The following is a 19,184-nucleotide window of genomic DNA, read 5'->3' on the forward strand; positions in this document are numbered from 1 at the left end:
CTATCTAAGATGAGAGTTGAGCGACTAATTCTACACACAGACAAAAATACAGTAATTTGGAGATGTTAGTTACCTTTCGCAGTCAAAGTGGCAGTTGTCACTTTTTGATATATCGGTTTCTGAACACTGTTATGAGTGATGGTTGAGGGTGACATGAATTAGTTTGTAAGACCTGCATTGTGAGAGAGAGAGAGAGATGTGTGTGCATATGAAATATTGTTGAACAAATGATTGCTGTGCAGTGCCTGTCGTTGGCTCCACTGGTGGTGACAACACTGTCCAATGGTGTGGATCCCAAACAAGCCTGCACATTCCTTACACTGTGTTCTTCCTCAGGTACTTGACGAGTAACACGTGTGTGTGTGTGTGTGTGTCTGTGTGTCTGTGTGTCTGTGTGTGTGTGAATGTGTATGCCTGTGTATATGAGTGTCTGTGTGTATGTATGTATGTCTCTGTATGTGCAGACATGTATGCATGTCTGTGTGAGTGATTGTGCCTCTGCAAGTACACACGAACCTTACAATCAGGTGTGTGTGTATGTGTTTGTGCATGTGTATGTGTGTGTGTGTGTACACGTGCGCACGTCTGTGTGTGTGTGTGTGTGTGTGTGTGTGCACGCGCACGTGTGTGTGTGTGTGTGTGTGTGTGTGTGCATGCATGCATGCGTGTACGTAATGTGTGCAATGGATCAAATGAAAACAAACATAATAACGAAGATTCTTACAAAGATAGATTTATAGAATATGCATTGATAATATATTGTAATACTCAGCATCCGTTCAACTCAATTCGATGTCAATTTGTTTCAGATTTTGAGTCACCATCAAATGTTAAGGTAAGATGCAAATCGATTATGTCTGTTCATTGCTTTTATCGAAAAAAGTGTCTGACTCCATTCTCTCTCTCTCTCTCTCTCTCTCTCTCTCTCTCTCTCTCTCTCTCTCTCTCTCTCTCTCTCTCTGGAGGATGGCAGAATGGTTGTGACGCTTATTTGTATTTTATATTTGTACTTGCATTTCTTTTTATCACAACAGATTTCTCTCTGTGAAATTCGGGCTGCTCTCCCCAGGAAGAGCGCGTCGCTACACTACTTCGCCACCCATTTTTTTGTATTTTTTTCCTGCGTGCAGTTTTTATTTGTTTTTCCTGTCGAAGTGGATTTTTCTACAGAATTTTGCCAGGAGCAACTCTTTTGTTGCTGTGGGTTCTTTTACGTGCGCTAAGTGCATGCTGCACACGGGACTTCGGTTTATCGTCTCATCCGAATGACTAGCGTCCAGACCACCACTCAAGGTCTAACGGTGGGGGGAGAAAATATCGGTGACTGAGCTGTGATTCGAACCAGCGCGCTCAGATTCTCTCGCTTCCTAGGCGGACGCGTTACCTCTAGGCCAATACTCCACTATTATCGGCCAATGCTGTGTGCATGAGGTCCGGGTTGGGATCCCAGTCTCGCCCTTTTTTCCAAGTTTGACTGAAAAAAAACCAACAACAACTGACTTGACTTACTTGACTTATTCCTCTTGATTCCGTGGGGAACATAGGGCCGCAACAACACTCCTCCAACGCACCCGGCTCTGGCTGGTCCTCTTCAGTTCGGCCCACGTCATTCCGGCCGCCCTTGTCTCTGCCTCAATGCTTCTCCGCCAGGTCTGCTTCGGACGGCCAACTTTCCTTTTCCCCTGTGGGTTCCAATCAAGAGCCTGTCTTGTGATGTTTGTTGCAGGCTTGCGTAGTGTATGGCCTATCCATCCCCATTTCCGTTCAACAACAACTGAGCGTCAGTTCATTCGGGTGACACGATAAACCGAGTTCATGTGTACAGCAAGCTTCTGACGCCTCCTTGAGAAGCTGAAACTGAAAGTTCCCCACTGTTTGTATTTTGTTCTCTCTTTTTTTCCAAAGATGTACTGGTGATAAAACCATTTTTAATGAAGGACGAATAGAGTTTAAATAAATCCTTTTTTTACTTCAAATCAAATCAAATCAAATCAAAAACACTTTATTAATCCACATGGAAATTAAGTTGTGCAATCACAGGCTCATTGTAAACACTGGCATAAAATCATGCGCAACATAAGAAGAGATTAAATCTAGTCAAATAAGAATTCCCAATAGCTGACGATATACTAACCCCACCCCCCACCCCCCACACACACATACTCATGTTAAGACAATAGGGTATTGCACAACAATATTAACAAATGAAAACATCCAACAAAAAAAGGGTATAAGATTACTAAAAATGACATGCGCGCACGCACGCACACACAACCACACACACATACACACACATGCACACACACACACACACACACACACACACACACACACACACACACACACACACACACACACACACACGTTAAGACCATAAGGTATTGTACAACAATACATAAATAAAAACATCAAGGGAATAAATCGTATATATAAGTAAAATGCACACACACACACACACACACACACACACACACACACACACATACACACACACACTCACACACACACACACACACACACACACACACACACACACACACACACACACAAGCAACGTAGAAGTCACGGGACGTACAAATGATTGGGAACCTACTTAAAAAAAAAAAAAAAGATTATGACCAGTACAACATTACACCAGTCTTTACTCCAAAGACTTCAGAAAACATAAAGGTCTGTGCCTGGTGATGGTGTTGCAGCGTGTGTCGGATGGCCCGGTCTGTGAGCTGTGTGAGCTGTTGGTCCAGGAAGTAGACAAGTACCTGGCGGAAAACTCAACAGAAGCCGCCATCAACGCCACCGTCTACAAACTGTGTAACGACCTGCCCGACTCTATCAAAGACACGGTGAGTCATCTTCTGTATTAGTAGTAGTAGTAGTTGTTGTTGTTGTAGTATCATTTTAATCATGATCAGTATTATTTTTCATGTTTAGGTGTAACAACTTGTGGTTCATAGTAAATCTGTCTAACATGAGAACTGAGTAACTAATTCTGCACACACAAAATAACCGAAGGAGAGATGATTTCACAATACACAATAATACACAATACACAAACTTTATTGTCTATACTTTGGTACAGAGATTATCTTTTTGGCAGCAGCACATGTCCAACATAAGAAGAAAACAACAAACAAATAAAATGAATAGAAAATAAAACGATAAATTAAATGGCTCCAAATGGAAATAGCTATATACAAATATACAGATTACTGAAATTTACGTGCCTCTCCATTTCAGTCAGCCAAACCGCATTACACATCTACCCACACACACACACACACACACACACACACACACACACACACACACACACACACCACGCGCACTCACACGCACACATACACTCTCTCTCATCCCCTCTCTCTCTGTCTCCCTCTTCACAAGAAATGCAACTACAAAGATCATCGTGTCGATTTCACTTGGTTGTTTGGTTTTGCAGTAAAAGCGGTATATATTACTGCCAGAGATCTCGGGCATATAATGATGGAAAGAGCGGCGGCTGAGGTTGAAATTGTCAGTGACGGGTGCGATAGCCGAGTGGTTAAAGCGTTGGACTTTCAATCTGAGGGTCCTGGGTTCGAACATTGGTAACGGCGCCTGGTGTGTGAAGGGTGTTTTTTCCGATCTCCCATGTGAACATATGTGCATACCTGCTTGTACCTGAACCCCCTCCGTTTGTATATGCAAGCAAAAGATCAAATACGCACGTTAAAGATCCTGTAATCCATGTCAGCGTTCGGTGGGTTACAGAAACAAGAGCATACCCAGCATGCACACCCACGAAAACAGAGTATGGCTGCCTGCATGGGCGGGGTAAAAACGGTCATACACGTAAAATCCCACTCGTTCATACAACTGAACGTGGGAGTTGCAGCCTTCGAACAAAGAAGAAGAAGAAATTGTCAGTACTTACCAGCTGAACGCCTTTATCATTTCAAACAAAAATGGAGACATCTCTTATCTCTCGTAAGGGATGACTTTGCGTTTTTTTCATCATGACAACATGACCATACAGGATAAAGGAGTCCAACATAACAACATGACCATACAGGAGAAAAGAGTCCAACCTAACAACATGACCATACAGGAGAAAAGAGTCCAACCTAACAACATGACCATACAGGAGAAAAGAGTCCAACCTAACAACATGACCATACAGGAGAAAAGAGTCCATCATAACAACATGACCATACAGGAGAAAAGAGTCCAACATAACAACATGACCATATAGGAGAAAAGAGTCCAACCTAACAACATAACCATACAGGAGAAAAGAGTCCATCATGTTAACATGACCATACAGGAGAAAAGAGTCCATCATGACAACATGACCATACAGGAGAAAAGAGTCCATCATGACAACATGACCATACAGGAGAAAAGAGCCCATCATGACAACATGACCATACAGGAGAAAAGAGTCCATCATGACAACATGACCATACAGGAGAAAAGAGCCCATCATGACAACATGACCATACAGGAGAAAAGAGTCCATCATAACAACATGACCATACAGGAGAAAAGAGTCCAACCTAACAACATGACCATACAGGAGAAAAGAGTCAATCATGGCAACATGACCATACAGGAGAAAAGAGTCCATCATGACAATATGACCATACAGGAGAGAAGAGTCCGACAGAACAACATGACCATACAGGAGAAAAGTCCAACCTAACAACATGACCATACAGGAGAAAAGAGTCCAACCTAACAACATGACCATACAGGAGAAAAGAGTCCATCATGACAACATGACCATACAGGAGAAAAGAGTCCGACAGAACAACATGACCATACAGGAGAAAAGAGTCCATCATAACAACATGACCATACAGGAGAAAAGAGTCCACCATGACAACATGACCATACAAGAAAAAGAGTCCATCATGACAACATGACCATACAGGAGAAAAGAGTCCAACCTAACAACATGACCATACAGGAGAAAAGAGTCCAACCTAACAACATAACCATACAGGAGAAAAGAGTCCATCATGTTAACATGACCATACAGGAGAAAAGAGTCCATCATGACAACATGACCATACAGGAGAAAAGAGTCCATCATGACAACATGACCATACAGGAGAAAAGTCCAACCTAACAACATGACCATACAGGAGAAAAGAGTCCATCATGACAACATGACCATACAGGAGAAAAGAGTCCAACATAACAACATGACCATACAGGAGAAAAGAGTCCATCATGACAACATGACCATACAGGAGAAAAGAGTCCATCATGACAACATGACCATACAGGAGAAAAGAGTCCATCATAACAACATGACCATACAGGAGAAAAGAGTCCAACCTAACAACATGGCCATACAGGAGAAAAGAGTCCATCATGTTAACATGACCATACAGGAGAAAAGAGTCCATCATGACAACATGACCATACAGGAGAAAAGAGTCCAACCTAACAACATGACCATACAGGAGAAAAGAGTCCATCATGACAACATGACCATACAGGAGAAAAGAGTCCATCATGACAACATGACCATACAGGAGAAAAGAGTCCAACATAACAACATGACCATACAGGAGAAAAGAGTCCAACATAACAACATGACCATACAGGAGAAAAGAGTCCATCATGACAACATGACCATACAGGAGAAAAGAGTCCAACATAACAACATGACCATACATGAGAAAAGAGTCCATCATAACAACATGACCGTATAGGAGAAAAGAGTCCAACCTAACAACATGACCATACAGGAGAAAAGAGTCCATCATGACAACATGACCATACAGGAGAAAAGAGCCCATCACGACAACATGACCATACAGGAGAAAAGAGTCCAGAGAAAAGAGTGCGGAGCACAACACTTTCTGATTATTGACGTTTGTTGTGGTTGTTGTTCTTTTTTCTTTTTCTTTTTTTTGTTTTGTTTGTTTGAAGCTGTCCATGTACACCTGCTTGTGGGTGTGTGAGAGAGAGAGAGTGTGTGTGTATGTGTGTGTGTGTGTGTGTGTGTGTGTGTGTTGGACAAAGGGAGTCTATCGACGGGTCGTTTTTTTCTGTACAAGCAGTCCAAAAGTTCTCTACCTTAATCTGTCGAGACATTCTGTGTTAATTGTTGCAATAATTTTTTTCCGCTTGAAAGATACTTTTAAACTTATCATATCTTTCCAATATTTTCCATTGTTCAGTGCGAGGTTTTATTATACGAAGTCTTTGAAAGAGAAAGAGAGAGAGAAAAATCGAAATCGAAATCGAAACTTTTTTATTGAGGGAAAAGGAGCAGGCACTTATTGGCATGTTTTCATCCTTCCCTCGTAAAGAAAACGTATAAACTAGTCCAGGAAATACAAAGGAAAAAAAGAGAAAGAAAACATTGCATGGCAACAACAACAACAATAATAATAATAATAATTTAAAAATCCAAGCTTTTTATGTATTGAGTATAATTTCAAAATGTAATGTTTAAGATGAGAAAGATCAGTTTAAAGCAAATTAACTCCCCTAGCATTAATTACAGAGTAATTTCCCTTTTTTACTATCTGCACCAAAACGCTTGCAAAATAAATAAAACTTCCATATTTAGCAAAAGAAGTTCCTGTTTGAACAGAAAATGATAATAATGACTGCTCTTCAGAATATCAGATCAAAGTGCCAAGTTTAGAGAATACAAAAAATATACATATGACAGTAAATGCAGTTTGCATATAATTAGGCTTCTTTTTTTTATGCCCATCCCAGACGTGCAATATTGTTTTAAACAAGATGACTGGAAAGAACTGAATTTTTCCTATTTTTATGCCAAATTTGGTGTCAGCTGACAAAGTATTTGCAGAGAAAATGTCAATGTTAAAGTTTACCACGGACACACACACAGAGAGAGAGAGAGAGAGAGAGAGAGAGAGACAACCGAACACCGGGTTAAAACATAGACTCACTTTGTTTACACAAGTGAGTCAAAAAACAACAGAACAAATGAATGGCATAGAAAATTCACAATTCTCCACAAAATAACATAGTGTGTGCAAGCGTGAAAGACAGAGGGAAGGAAGAAAGTAAGGAAAGAAAGACAGTTAAGAAGGAGAAAAAAGAAACAGTGCTGCGAGAGAGAGAGAGAGAGAGAGAGAGAGAGAGATGTTTGTACCTGTATGAAATTTTGTTGAACAAGTGATTGCTGTGCAGTGCCTGTCGTTGGCTCCACTGGTGGTGACAACACTGTCCAATGGTGTGGATCCCAAACAAGCCTGTACATTCCTCACACTGTGTTCTTCCTCAGGTACTTGACGAGTAACACAGAAGTGGCGTGTGTATGTGTGTGTGTGTCGGTGTGTGTGTCTGTGGATGTCTGTGTGTGTCTGTGTGAGAGAAAGAGAGTGGTGAATGAACGGGTAGTGGTAGTAGCAGCAGTAAAATTAGTACTACTAGCAATTATTGTTGTTGCAACAGCAGCAGTAGTCTTTTGATTAGAATGACATAATGATGAAGGAATGTGTGTGTGTGTGTGTGTGTGTGTGTGTGTGTGTGTGTGTGTGTGTGAGTGTGTGTGTGGTGTGTGTGTGTGTGTATGTGTGTGTGTGTGTGTGTGTGTGTGTGTAGAACTCAGAACTCAAATCATATTTTTCTTTTCGCAAAACCCGTGATAGAAATTATGTACACTTAAACTAAATACAACAAACAGATAAAAAGCAATAGATTGTGAGCGTACAGGATCTTCCACAAGACATAGTTACGTGTTTCTCGCGTTCTGGTTGAAAGTAGCTCAATGGCAATAGAGAACTCGGCGTTTAGAGTATTGTGTTTTCAATGCGGCCATCTTGCCAATGATTTGATGATCGGAAATTAACAAGGAGGCGTGATCTCAAGTTGGATACATACTACATTCATGAAAATAATAATAATGATTTTATCAGAAAATATTGTTCATCCTCTTTAACTACACACGCTTTACATAGCCGGTCATTCCTAGTTATGCTACAGTGTCCTCTCTCAGTTTTATTTCAAGTTCATATGCGCTTATTCGCTATCGATATAATGCTCTTCTTCGCTGATCTCTGTCAGTGTGTGTGTGTGTGTGTGTGTGTGTGTGTGTGTGAGCGCGTGCGTGCGTGCGTGTGTGTGTGTGTGTGTGTGTGTTTACCTGGAGCCACCGTGTTTTAAAATCAAACAATCAGCACACTGAAACAGAGATACAAAATGCTGCTGCTGACATGAAGACTGAGAGGGGACGATGTTTGGTTACAGACAAAGGGGTCCGTTCAGGGCCCAACGAGGAACTGCGTGAGGCCTGGGATGCTGCTGTGGCAAAGATCCACGTGAACTGGTGCACAGTGTGCACGGACCACATCGCCATCATTGACCAGGACTTGTACAAGGAGGAGGTGAGAAGCAAAGCAGATGTTGTTTTTTTGTCTGTGAGCAAATTGCCACCACGACTACAACTGTGTCCTTTTTTTTTTTTTTTTTTTTTTTTTGCAATATTTATATTTGTATTTCTGTTTCTTTTTATCACATCAGATTTCTCTGTGTGAAATTCGGGCTGCTCTCCCCAGGGAGAGCGCGTCGCTACACTGCAGCGCCACCCATTTTTTGGGTTGTTTTTTTTTTCCTGGGTGTAGTTTTATTTCTTTTTCCTATCGAAGTGGATTTTTCTACAGAATTTTGCCAGGAACAACCCCTTTGTTGCCGTGGGTTCTTTTACGTGCGCTAAATGCATGCTGCACACGGGACCTCGGTTTATTGTCTCATCCGAATGACTAGCGTCCAGACCACCACTCAAGGTCTAGTGGAGGGGGAGAAAATATCGGCGGCTGAACCGTGATTCGAAACAGCGCACTCAAATTCTCTCGCTTCCAAGACTTTATCTTTGTAATTTGGTGTGTCTCTTCATGTATTGGTTTGCCTCGTACTTGTCAATGTAATTATGATTACATTGATTCCTTTAACTTAAGTCTTGTTTTTGATTGTTTCTTATTGTATGTGGCTTGAATAAGCCATGCTTCATGCCCTTCTCATGTTTTTTTGTGTTTTTGTGCCTATGCTATGTTGTTTCTTTGAATAACAATTGTTTTTTTGTTTTTTTTTATTGAGACGTCTTGCTATCGCGCATATTCTTGAAGCTCCATGTGCGCTTTACAACAGCACTAAAACATCCACTCAGACATCCCCCACGCAAATGTATGCATATGATTTAAAACATAGGTAAGAGAGAATAATTAAAAGGGATCATGTCATTGAATAAATCAAGAAATGTGTCAGATATAAAAATAAAATAAAAAGATAAAACGAAATAATGATAACAACAAAAATGTAGACAACTGAAAGACGCACACAAGCACGCATGCACATAGATACATACATGCATACATACAAAACACACAGCAAACACACACACACACACACACACACACACACACACACACACACACACACACACACACACACAAGCGAGGAGGTGAGAGAGCATGTCTGTTTTAAGCTGATTTGGGTAGGATTGGGTTTGGCTGGTCAAAGCTGCGCACGCAAGATCTGTTGATGTGGGAAATGTCGGATTTGCGTCGGGCTATTGGTTTGGGCAATGCCAGGTTCAGGTGGAGCTTTGCTTTTGGAGCGGGCTGTTGGCTTGGGGAGGGCTGTTAGCTTTGGGTGTGTTTGTGATTTGGGATGTGCTGTCGATTTTGGAAATGTCGGTTTGGGCAGAGCAGACCAGGACATGACAGGGTAGGACAGGACAGTAAAATGCAGGGTTGGTACAGATTTTCTGTCCACATCCACTTTCATTTTTCCTACAGAATTTTGCTAGTGGTAACTCCCTTACCGTTGCAAGGTCTTTTAATCGCGCAAAGTGAATGTTACACCCAGTAAGTCGATTAACTGTCTCTTCTGAAAAATTAACATCCAAATCACCACAAAAAAAATATTATTGTCAGTAGTAGTAGTGGTGGTGGTGGTGGTGGTGGTATTGTTGATAGTATGTTGCTATTAGTAGTATCATCATTATATGCTGTGGTTATGCAGTGGTGGTGATGCTATTGTTGATAATATGTTGCTATTAGTAGTATCATCATTATATGCTGTAGTTATGCAGTGGTGGTGGTGCTATTGTTGAATGCTTAAGACACAGCGAACTTGGAATACCCTGCAAGCGCTTCAAGGACACCTTGAAGACAAACCTCAAAGCCTGTGACATAGACATCGCTTCCTGGGAAACTGATGCCCTTGACCGCTCTCGCTGGAGGATGCTGTGCTCTAGTGGCATAAAGACGTTTGAAAACTAGAGAACGCTGGCCATTAAGGAGAAGCGTGAGCGAAGGAAGCAGGGCCCAACTTCTGGAGACGTTTTCCCTTGTAACACCTGTGGGAAGTGCTGCGCATCCAGAATCGGCCTCTTCTCCCATATGAGGACACACACCGACAGATAAGCCTGCCTGCCTACTCACCCGTCGGACCGACGGGAGACTCCATCATTATATTATTGTCAGTGGTAGTGGTAGTGGTGGTGGTGGTGGTGGTATTGTTGATAGTATGTTGCTATTAGTAGTATCATCATTATATGCTGTGGTTATGCAGTGGTGGTGGTGCTATTGTTGATAGTATGTTGCTATTAGTAGTATCTTCATTATAAGCTGTGGTTATGCAGTGGTGGTGGTGCTATTGTTGACAGTATGTTGCTATTAGTAGTATCATCATTATATGCTGTGGTTATGCAGTGGTGGTGGTGCTATTGTTGATAGTATGTTATTAATAGTATCATCATTATATGCTGTGGTTATGCAGTGGTGGTGGTGCTATTGTTGATAGTATGTTGCTATTAGTAGTATCATCATTATAAGCTGTGGTTATGCAGTGGTGGTGGTGCAATTGTTGACAGTATGTTGCTATTAGTAGTATCATCATTATATGCTGTGGTTATGCAGTGGTGGTGGTGCTATTGTTGATAGTATGTTATTAATAGTATCATCATTATATGCTGTGGTTATGCAGTGGTGGTGGTGCTATTGTTGATAGTATGTTGCTATTAGTAGTATCTTCATTATAAGCTGTGGTTATGCAGTGGTGGTGGTGCAATTGTTGACAGTATGTTGCTATTAGTAGTATCATCATTATATGCTGTGGTTATGCAGTGGTGATGGTGCTATTGTTGATAGTATGTTGCTATTAGTAGTATCATCATTATATGCTGTGGTTATGCAGTGGTGGTGGTGCTATTGTTGATAGTATGTTGCTATTAGTAGTATCATCATTATATGCTGTGGTTATGCAGTGGTGGTGGTGCTATTGTTGATAGTATGTTATTAATAGTATCATCATTATATGCTGTAGTTATGCAGTGGTGATGGTGCTATTGTTGATAGTATGTTGCTATTAGTAGTATCATCATTATATGCTGTGGTTATGCATTGATGTGCTATTGTTGACAGTATGTTGCTGTTAGTCGTATCATCATTATATGCTGTGGTTATGCAGTGATGGTGGTCAGTGGTGCTGTTGTTGCTGTCATCGTTGTTGTTATATTCTTCTTATCCTCAGCCATGAGGGTGACACTGATGATGATGATCATCATCATCATTGTCATCATCATCATGAAGAGAGTGAAAAGGAGCAGGAGCAGGACGATTACGTGACGATTAATAATCCTGATGATAACCGCTATTACTGTTGTTGTTGCTGCTGGAACAGGAACGGGAACAGCTCCTATCGTAGAAGCAGTTTTTGTCCGGAGTGGTTCTAGAAGTCTGGTTACTCTATGTAAGACTAGCATCGTAAGCATTGATTGGTGAATGCGTGACACTGAGCGTGTGTGTCAAGTTTGTTTGTTTGTGGGTTGTTCTTGCAGCCAGCGGTGCAACACCTTTTGGACGAAATCTGCCATCGCCTTCCTCCGCCAACTGATCAGGCTGTGAGTGTGTGTCTATGTGTGTGTCTGCGTACGTGCGTGGGTGCGCGCGCGCGCGCGTGTGTGTGTGTGTCCGTGTGTGTGTGTGTCCGTGTGCGTGTGTGCGTGTGTCCGTGTGTGTGTGTATGAGCGCGTGGGTGTGCGTGCGCGTATGAAATGTGAAATAAATGTTTTCCTTAATTAAACCACAAAAAGAAGTGAACTATTACTTTTTAATCGACCAAATAAACGTGTAAGATATATAATTCAACTCAGCCAAACAAGCGAATGAAATATAATTTTGAATAATCACATAAACGACTGAAATATAAAATTTCCTTCAATCAAAGTAAGCGAATGGCTGCATCACATTAATCTCTCTCACACACACACACACACACACACACACACACACACGTTTTATTTTTCTTTCTTCTTCTTTTAACAGTGCCTGAATGCTGCGGACGGAATGTTTCCTGAAATCTACGAGAAGTTCCTGAACGGCACGGGATCAGCTGAAAACGTATGCAAACTTCTGGGAGTCTGCCCCAATTAAATGGTGAAAGCTTTTTGCGGCAAAACGCTTGACCGACGCCATTGTCATCTGCTGCGTCATTTCCTGTGTGTTCAGACGTCATCTCCCTTCCTTCCAGGACCCCATGGGGTTTCACCTCTTCTTTAAAACCATAGTTTTTTTTCTGTTCTTTGGTGTTTTGTTTGTTTGTTTGTTTGTTTCTTTCTAATCCAGTTATGTAGGGTGTTCCTTTTGTAGTAACAGATGAACTTTTTCAGAGAAGGTTTGTGTGATTGTGTAGGGTAAATGGTTCATTGGTGAATAAACAGTTGTTTGCTGTTTTAGAAAATCTTACGGTGTTCATGCTTTAAAGGGAATTTTTTTTTTGGTGTCTGTGGGGTTTTTGTGTGTGTGTGTGTTTGTTTGTTTCTTGTTGTTGTTGTTTTTTTGTTTGTTTTTTTTGTATGTTTATTTGTATGTATTGGGTGAGTGGTTCTAAAAGAAAAGCATGCGTGCAACTTTCTGTTCAATGATTGTTGATCAAACACATGTTATTCCACATTGCTCGATTGTTTGATTATTACTATTTTTATATGAATAATTGTTGTTCCATGAAATGATTATTTTATTGCGCTGTAATGACGGCAGTTGTCCAAAATACGAGCCATACACAGGACCTTTTTTTTTTTGTTACACGTTGTACAAACAGATGTTTGTATCTTCGTGTTGAATTTTGTATTTTGTCATATCAAACTATGCATCGGGTTCATTACATCGGAATTTTCTTTTGATTAAAAACGCTTCAAATATACTGGTAAACATGTCCGGACTTGCATTTAAGGACGAATTGTGTGTCGTTATATGAATATTTCAGGGTGGGACACACAAAAAGAGAAGCGAAGGAAATGCCTGGAATGATACGCTTCCTGGTGCCTGGTGATGAAAATGAAACTTCCAACTGCCATGCCACACACACACACACACACACACACACACACACACGCACACACACAGAGAGAGATTCAAAAACTTTATTACTCAAGGATAAAAATTTTAGGCATTGATAGTCCTCCAGTTTGTCCTTGTGACAGCAAAAACAATAACGATAAGACACAACAATGATAATAATGGTAAATACTACTACTGTCTGCTGCTACTAATGATAATAATAATAATCACCATCGTCATCATATGAAAAAATAATAAAGGGAACATATTCACACACAACCCCCCCCACACACACACACATATGTACACACTCATCCCCGAACACACACACCCCCTTATGCACATACACACACATGCATTCATATGTCTACACACACATATATATATATATATATATATATATACATGCATGCATAAACATAATTAGGTACAAAATCACATTGTAATACATAGAAGATATTGAAAAAAGTCAATATTGAAAGGCATGAAATAAAGGGGTTATTAGAGAGCGGTCAAATTAATCACAGATACAGGAAAGAGGCACGAATGAAATGAAAAATAGATAAAGAGAACAGAGAAACATAGTTATATCATTGCACATATACAAAAGTGATGACGATTATGATGCTGATGTGGCAGGCAATAACATCCAATCAATGGCGAGCATGTAATACATGAATATAATTATTCCTTCACTGGCAAAATTGGGAGGCCGTTTGACTGTTTCCCTGTGTATTTGGGGCGCCAGTTAATGGTCAGTGTTTTCTCTTAATCACATTCTACATGGAATGATGGGGTTGTTTGTCACTGAGAGACATCTGACGAGTCTGATTCAGGGGATGAAACCCGTGTCCTTCATGGCATCACAAATAGTTATCTCCCTTAAAGCGGAGTCGATGAACCCTTGTAGCTGCCATAAACTAGTTTAACCACGTCCACCCCACCACCCCCTCACCACCCACCTATCACACGCACTTTCCCAAACACCCGTGTTTCACCCTCTCCCTTCACCAACGTTTAGTTCTGTTTAGGGTTTTTATTTTCCTTCAGCATGTTTGCAAGACTCTTTACTACCTAAATTACGAGCTTGTTCCTTTCCGATTCTCAGTTCTTAAAACGACATGATTCAACATTGTTATGAAATCAATAATATATTCACGCTCAACTTCGGTACGTCGTGGGGGTTGTGGCTTTTTTTCTGCAGGGAAGTTGGGAACACCGCCTATCTTATGTAACGTGTGGTGTCTGTCGGTCAGGAACTATGGCTGGTCACCACACGCTGGGTCTGAATGAATCTCGTGCATGGAATGAGCGACAGGCATAACAAGCACCCCTCTCCATCAGATATATTCAGTGATGTATTAATTAACTCTCTCCATACGAACGGCGAAAGAGACGACGTTAACAGCGTTTCACCCCAATTACCATCATCAAAATATTGCAAGCGGAAGGCTCTTATACTGAAGACGTGAATGTTGACAAAGAATACCACAAATCTGACGACGGAAGGTAAAGGTTGGGTCACTCAGACACCCACAGGACATAAGAGGGGTATGTGTATGTCTGTCTCCTTTTCTGTCTGTCTCCTTCTCAGTCTTTCTCCTTCTCTGTCTGTCTCCTTCTCTGCCTTTCTCCTTCTCTGCCTTTCTCCTTCTTCTGTCCGTCTCCTTCTTCTGTCTGTCTCCTTTTCTGTCTGTCTCCTTCTCTGCCTTTCTCCTTTTATTTTTTTCTCCTTCTCTGCCTTTCTCCTTCTTCTGTCTTTCTCCTTCTCTGTCTTTCTCCTTCTCTCTCTGTCTCCTTCTCTGTCTGTCTCCTTCTCAGTCTTTCTCCTTCTCTGTCTGTCTCCTTCTCTGTCTTTCTCCTTCTCTGTCTCCTTCTGTCTGTCTCCTTCTCTGTCCCCTTCTCTGTCTGTCCCCTTCTCTGTCTGTCTCCTTCTCTCTCTGTCTCCTTCTGTCTGTCTCCTTCTCTGTGTGTCCCCTTCTCTGTCTGTCTCCTTCTCTGTCTCCTTCTCTGTCTGTCCCCTTCTCTGTCTCCTTCTCTGTCTGTCCCCTTCTCTGTCTGTCCCCTTCTCTGTCTGTCCCCTTCTCTGTCCCCTTCTCTGTCTGTCTCCTTCTCTGTCTGTCCCCTTCTCTGTGTGTCCCCTTCTCTGTCTGTCTCCTTCTCTGTCTGTCCCCTTCTCTGTCTCCTTCTCTGTCTGTCCCCTTCTCTGTCTGTCCCCTTCTCTGTCTGTCCCCTTCTCTGTCCCCTTCTCTGTCTGTCCCCTTCTCTGTCTGTCCCCTTCTCTGTCTGTCCCCTTCTCTGTCTCTCTGTCTGTCTCCTTCTCCTTCTCTGTCTGTCCCCTTCTCTGTCTCCTTCTCTGTCTGTCTCCTTCTCTGTCTGTCCCCTTCTCTGTCTCCTTCTCTGTCTGTCCCCTTCTCTGTCTGTCTCCTTCTCTGTCTGTCCCCTTCTCTGTCTCCTTCTCTGTCTGTCCCCTTCTCTGTCTGTCCCCTTCTCTGTCTCCTTCTCTGTCTGTCCCCTTCTCTGTCTGTCCCCTTCTCTGTCTCCTTCTCTGTCTGTCCCCTTCTCTGTCTGTCCCCTTCTCTGTCTGTCCCCTTCTCTGTCTCCTTCTCTGTCTGTCCCCTTCTCTGTCTGTCTCCTTCTCTGTCTGTCCCCTTCTCTGTCTCCTTCTCTGTCTGTCCCCTTCTCTGTCTCCTTCTCTGTCTGTCTCCTTTTCTGTCTGTCTCCTTCTCTGTCTTTCTCCTTCTTCTGTCTGTCTCCTTCTCTGTCTTTTCTTCAATGACAGAAGAGTTGATTGGCAACACTGATTGTCCTGTCCGGTATAATTCCTCAGACATTGAATGGTTTTGATACACAAAACTTCCCTTTGCCCGACAATTCATGACCGCTCATACAGTATGCATTTTTAAAACCTGCTTTGCGGATCTAGCGTGTGATCCCAATACAAGCTGCAAAGGTCGATGATCATTTATTCGCTACCATTGATTATATGTTTTAACATAAGAAAGATGGCTGAGAAACACTAAATCAAAGACACCGAAACAAAATTAATACAGAGATCGACAATACAGTGCAGAACAGTACATTACAGTACAATAGAATACGACAGAATTCAATAAAGCACAACTCAACATAACACAGTACACACCACACAACAATATATCATGCGATACAGTGAATGCAACGGAACGCAACACAACACAACACAATGAAATGCAGTGCAGTGCGATACTGCTGATAAAAGAATCCACTGTGTGTGTTCACAGAGATTATGATTTACATTCCATATTCGCGCAAAATAAACAACCATACAAAAACAAACTTATCGCATAAGAAGCTAACCAAGCAGTATCCACACGCAATGGCAAACATTGGACATCAGCTTTACTTAATTTCATAAATTTACTCAAGTTTGAATTAAACAACAGTGACAAGAAGTATTTCTTCTACAGCCTCATTGTTCTCTATTTCAAGTATAAATTACCACTTTTACACCCTCAAAGTAAACTACAAAAAATTGAAAACAGATAGATTAAACACGTGTATACTTTAATGGAATAAACTGGGGTCGCCATTCTGAATACTTGGTAAAATGAAGAGCATCTCCTATGGACGTTGAAATAGTGTCCACAAAAGTGTTCCTTTCTGGACAATCCAGCTCGTCAACCAGCTTCAGTCAGAAGTTAGTGACTACTTCACTGAAGTTTAAACAATGAGTGAATGTAAAGACCAGGGTGCTGGTAAATATACTTTCTATAGCCTACATATTATCTTTTTTCAGTTAAAGATACAGACATCTACACATTTCTGCCCAAATTCACCTTTTCGTAAGTCAATAACAATACATGTTTACATCAATATTTTTTTCCGGTCAGTAACAAAATAAATTTCTATTCATAACCAATTTTTTTCAGTCAATAACAATAGAGGTTTCTTTCTACATACGTCTATTTTTCAATTAGTAACAATATATATTTTTGTCATATACATTTGTCTGTTTTAATTTTGCCAGTGATAATACAGATTATAAATCCCAAACAAAATTTTTAAAGTTGGTTACAATAAAGATTTCTATAACCACCATTCTATCCATATACACTTTTTTTTGCATTCAGTAACAATACATATATTTCTTTCCATATACTTCTTTTTCATTCAGTATCAACATACAGAGCTCTATCATTATACGAGTATTTCCTTGTCAGTCAGCAGCAATGCAGGTTTCTTTCATGATGCTTCTTTTTCAGTTAGTGTATATGTATGATAGTCAGTCGTGTCCGACTATGACCATCAGAACAGCAGAGGAGGCAACTGCTGTTCCGACTATTTGGGCTAGAGAGTGTCTTGCCCAAGTACATCCCCACTCTCTCGGCCAAGAGGGTTTTAGGACAGTCTGCGTTGGGATGGTTCCCAAAGGCCAACTAGCCCACAAGGCTGCAGCACTAAGAGCCAGTGCAATTTTGCCTCCTAGTTTGAGTGTCATAGTCCTTCACAAAAGACTAAGCTGTAAATGGTTTCCCATTGACTGGAGAAACCATTGATAATACAGCTCTCACTTTGCTGTTGGCCCAAAATGTCAATCTGTGATATAAGCCGAGTGTTGGGCCTTTACAACAATACAAATTACTCTCCGTTTCCATTTTACAGTCAGTAACATTATAGGCTTGTGTTTCAGCTCTAACAATGCACATTTCTATCCCCATTCATCTTTCTGTAACCCGCGAGGAGAGTTGGGGGTTTATCTAGGTTTGTTGTTGTTGTTGTTGTTGTTGTTGTTTACAAAGTCAAGGGCACTTAATTAATTCGTCTCATCTCGTCTGATCTCGTCTTATCTGGTCTCGTCTTTTCTCGTCTTGTCTTTTCACACTTTCCTTTCCTTTTAAGAAGTATTCCATTTTCGTTCGTCTCATCCTTCCCCATTTAATCTTGTCCTATCCCCTTACACTGTAATACTAATCATCATTGTTCTTATCATTGTCGCCACCATCATCATCATTACCTTCATCAATATCATTTTGATCAATTCAATTCAATAGTTCAAAAAACACTTTATAAAGCCACATGGAAATTAACGTGCAGGCTCGTTGTAGACACCAACATAAAATAAACATGTGCACCATAAAAGACATTAAAGCAAGTCAAATGAGAACTCACAGTAGCTGACAGTAGAACAAAATAAAACATACCCACACGCGCGTTAAGACATTTAGGTGATGCACAACAGTGTATACAAATAGAAAACATCAAGCAAATAAATTGTATATGTTTAAACACACACACACACACACACACACACACACACACACACACGTTAAGACAATAAGATATTGTACAATAATGTAAACAAATGAAACATCTAAAAACATCCAACAATTAAATCATATATCAACGTAAAATGCACACACACACACACACACACACACACACACACGTCCTCGTCGTTATCATTGTTTCTCCTCTGTGTGTGTGTGTGTGTGTGTGTGTGTGTGTGTGTGTGTGTGTGTGTGTTTTCCTCCGGAACAAACCATTTCATCACCAACATCAACATCATCGTCGTCGTCATCGTACTTTTTCTCACTTTTTTTTCTCTCCCCGGAAACAGTTCACCGTGCGCCTACTGCCGCAACGCAAGCACACAACCGCGTGAGCTCGGCGTGTCAGTCTCGTTTTTTGCGACGGTCCTCCTTGGCGTTCTTGATGGCCTCGTCCAGGGCCTTGTAGAGAGACTTCCAGAAGTAACGGGAGGCAGCGCCTGCATCCTGCTCCTCCCTGTCCCTGGGCCAAATCAGACGGAATCCGTCGGACTTTAGCACCGCCAGCATGCTGTTCGTCAGCCTGGTCTTGTCGTCTCGCAGCAGGATAGGGATCGGG

At 41.3% G+C, this 19,184-nt stretch overlaps 2 protein-coding genes across 5 annotated transcripts in view; one reads left to right on the forward strand and one right to left on the reverse strand.

Moving 5' to 3' along the window:
- Positions 1-13,179, forward strand: part of LOC143288969 (uncharacterized) — a 39,910-nt gene extending 26,731 nt beyond the window's left edge. For 2 of the 4 annotated variants that reach the window (XM_076597679.1, XM_076597705.1), the window contains 7 exons: positions 243-336; positions 810-835; positions 2,697-2,843; positions 7,165-7,258; positions 8,224-8,360; positions 11,816-11,878; positions 12,303-13,179. In XM_076597679.1, the coding sequence (XP_076453794.1) occupies positions 243-336; positions 810-835; positions 2,697-2,843; positions 7,165-7,258; positions 8,224-8,360; positions 11,816-11,878; positions 12,303-12,410 (669 nt within the window). In that variant the 3' untranslated portion in view covers positions 12,411-13,179. The remainder of the gene's footprint in view (positions 1-242; positions 337-809; positions 836-2,696; positions 2,844-7,164; positions 7,259-8,223; positions 8,361-11,815; positions 11,879-12,302) is intronic. The other 2 variants (XM_076597689.1, XM_076597697.1) reach the window with 2 other exon arrangements.
- A 2,805-nt stretch (positions 13,180-15,984) lies between these two features.
- The window catches only part of LOC143288986 (toll-like receptor 2), a 12,920-nt gene continuing 9,720 nt past the window's right edge, over positions 15,985-19,184 (reverse strand). Inside the window, exon 5 of the mRNA XM_076597719.1 lies at positions 15,985-19,184. This exon is cut by the window's right edge and continues 38 nt beyond it. Coding sequence (XP_076453834.1) covers positions 18,971-19,184 — 214 coding nt within the window. The 3' untranslated portion in view covers positions 15,985-18,970.

The sequence above is a fragment of the Babylonia areolata genome, chromosome 1 (assembly GCF_041734735.1).
Source record: "Babylonia areolata isolate BAREFJ2019XMU chromosome 1, ASM4173473v1, whole genome shotgun sequence".
NCBI lineage: Eukaryota > Metazoa > Mollusca > Gastropoda > Neogastropoda > Buccinidae > Babylonia > Babylonia areolata.